At 47.8% G+C, this 3,083-nt stretch overlaps 1 protein-coding gene across 1 annotated transcript in view; it reads left to right on the top strand.

The window, feature by feature from the left end:
- Positions 1-1,187: 1,187 nt before the first annotated feature.
- The window catches only part of LOC116400771 (GDNF family receptor alpha-2-like), a 54,646-nt gene continuing 52,750 nt past the window's right edge, over positions 1,188-3,083 (top strand). Inside the window, exons 1-2 of the mRNA XM_031878789.1 lie at positions 1,188-1,203; positions 1,268-1,567. Of these exons, the coding sequence (XP_031734649.1) occupies positions 1,188-1,203; positions 1,268-1,567 (316 nt within the window). The remainder of the gene's footprint in view (positions 1,204-1,267; positions 1,568-3,083) is intronic.

Below are 3,083 nucleotides of genomic sequence, written 5' to 3' on the forward strand. Positions count from 1 at the left end.
CCTGGCCCCCCTTCTCTTCTCGCTCTACACAACATCTCTGGGTTCTGTTATTCGCTCGCATGACTTCTCTTACCAATGTTATGCTGATGACACCCAGCTGGTCTTGTCATTTCCCCCCGGTGACACTCAAGTGGAGGCACGCATCGCTGCGTGCTTGGCTGACATCTCGAAGTGGATGACGACACACCACCTGAAGCTCAACCTGGACAAAACCGAGCTACTGTTCCTCCCGGGGAGGGGTTGCCCTCACCGAGACCTGTCCATCACCATTGATGATACCGTGGTGACGCCAACTCGGACTGCGAGGAACCTGGTTGTGACCCTGGATGACTAACTGTCGTTCTCAGCAAACATTGCATCGGTTACACGCTCCTGCAGATTCCTGCTCTACAACATCAGGAGGATTCGCCCCTTCCTCACTGAGGAGATGGCGCAGGTGCTCATCCAGGCTCTTGTCATCTCCCGTCTGGACTACTGTAACTCTCTACTTGCCAGAGCCCCGGCGTCGGCCATCAGACCTCTGGAGCTTGTCCAGAAAGCAGCAGCTCGCCTAGTGTTCAATCGGCCCAAGTTGTCCCACACAACTTCCCTTCTCCGTTCTCTACACTGGCTCCCTGTAAGAGCTCACATCCAGTTTAAGACTCTGGAGCTAGCCTACAGGGCAGTGAAAGGAACAGCTCCTTCCTATCTCCAAGGCACGGTCTAGCCCTACACCCCCGCCCGACCACTTCGCTCTGCTGCCTCGGGGCGATTGGTTGCCCCGTCGTTCAGTGGTCCCTACGGCCGATCGACCCGGTCGCGGCTGTTTTCTGTCCTGGCCCCACAATGGTGGAATGAACTCCCCACTGACGTCAGGACAGCAGAGTCGCTGCCCATCTTTCATCAGGCTGAAAACTCACCTCTTCAAGAAGGCCTACCCTTAGCCTTCCACTCAGCAACTACTTAGCATCTATTGTATTCATACTAGCTTATTGCACTTATTGTATTCATATTAGTTTGTGGCACTTATTGCATTCATTTGCTTCTACACTGTATGTTGGCTCTGGTTTATGCTCTTAGATGCTTGTTTGAAGAAAGGAGATGCACTTATGACTTCTGGTGACTAGTTGTTCTCTTGAAAACCGATGTTGAATACACTTATTGTAAGTCGCTTTGGATAAAAACCTCTGCTAAATTACTGTAATGTAATGGAGCAGAGGACCGGTGAGAGACACGAACTTCACTAATATCGTTATAATCTCACTCCTGATCCCTCTGTTTCCTCCAGATGTGTGTGAGTGTGACTCAGAGCTCGGCTCCCCCGGCTGGAGGGAACCTCTGGACTGCGTCCGAGCCTCTGAACTGTGCAACCAGAACAGCCAGTGCAGCTCCCGGTACCGGATCATGCGCCAGTGCCTGTCTGGGGGGGACAAGGAGCGCAGCGCCATGCTGGCCTCCAAGGAGTGCCAGGGAGCGCTGGAGGTGCTGCAGGACTCGCCGCTCTACGACTGTCGCTGCAAGAGAGGCATGAAGAAAGAGCTGCAGTGTCTGCAGAACTACTGGAGCATCCACATGGGTCTGAGTGAGGGTGAGTTCGTCCAGAGTCCTGCTTCCTCTCAGAGGTTAGAGCTGAACCTGTGAGTGGTTTCAAGAGAACTGCACAAAGGCGGCTCTGCCTCGATGCTTTCTGTTTGAATGTTGCCTCAAGTAGAGTGAACAAGGAGAGTGTTGCTTTTTTACTCTCATTAGAGTAAAAACTCACAGTAGTATACCGTCTTCTCATTCTGACGGCCTGCCCGTTCTACGGTTCTTGTAATTCGATTTATGCAAACCATTTCAAGATACAATAACAACAGCAGGTACAGTTAACGTCTCTGTCAAACAAGCACTTCAAAAATAGCCGATAAAATATCGCCGTGACTCACCGATTATGATTCATAACGTCCCACTTGTGCATGCAAGTCCAGCAAAAACGGTCTTGCTAGGTGGCTAAGGGTCCACTCGATCGAATCCAGTAAAAGATTTAGTCCAAAACACATTAGTACGTCCATAAAGACCCACGGGGGGCTGTTGCATCATTTCAAATTAGCCAGCAGATATGATAACTCGCGATCATATTTCGGGCATAACTTCACGTTCCGTGTCAACAGAGCGGAGATTTTCATCGCAAAATGGAGCCTGCATTCCGCCGGTTAGATTGACACCCCATTTGACCCAATAGGAGCTTCTATAGCCCGGCCACAGTCTGGAACAGCCAACGAGAGTCCGCTTTGAAAGACAATGCCCGCCTCACTTCTTTGGGTATAGCTCGAGCCAATTGCAACAGATCCAGTTCAAACTCAGGCTCCATATAGCCAATGAAATTACGAAGCCAAGGATATGCAGATTTATCAGATTGAATGCTGGGAAAGTTTTCTAACCTGAACTGGAAACCATGAGTCAAGTTCCTGGGACAGAGTATGAAGACTAAAGTCTGGTTCGTGAGAATTTTCAAGAATCTGTGAAAGTTGATAATGGTTAAATATGATATAGTTAACCATACATTGACATAAATACACTATAGTTTGAATTTCGAACACGTAGTTTATCGTAGTATATGCATTTTGACGTGGTGACGCGACTCTCCAAATGCGTTTTTATGCGGCCACACTCTTAGTAAACCACGTGTAAAATATTAATTTTCTGTCGTATTGTTATCAAATTTTAACTTATACTAGGTGTCATGACTGTTGGCTGTCAACGGAGAGTCTTTTCAAGCCTGTAAGTCCCAGCCATAGATAGCTGCTGCCATCTGTTGGCCAAAACAAATCTAGGCGGAAATAAAATGCTTCTCTTTCACTGTGCTGAAAACGCATTAGCTCAATGCTAGTAGCACTTACGGTGATGCTGACTGATTGTGAAGAAACTTCAGAGTGTTACCGTACAATAGAGACTAAAACCATACATGTACTCCCAATGGTTCAATAAGAGCTGTCAGTTTACTTTGGGTACGCGGTTGATAGGCGTTTTAGGAAAATTATGCAGGAATGAGAAGAGGCTATAATATAGAGGATTGTCTTACAGTAGTGTACTATAATATAGAGGACTGTGTTACAGTAGTGTAC

The sequence above is a fragment of the Anarrhichthys ocellatus genome, unplaced genomic scaffold (genome assembly GCF_004355925.1).
Source record: "Anarrhichthys ocellatus isolate YVR2014 unplaced genomic scaffold, GSC_Weel_1.0 scaffold202, whole genome shotgun sequence".
Lineage (NCBI taxonomy): Eukaryota > Metazoa > Chordata > Actinopteri > Perciformes > Anarhichadidae > Anarrhichthys > Anarrhichthys ocellatus.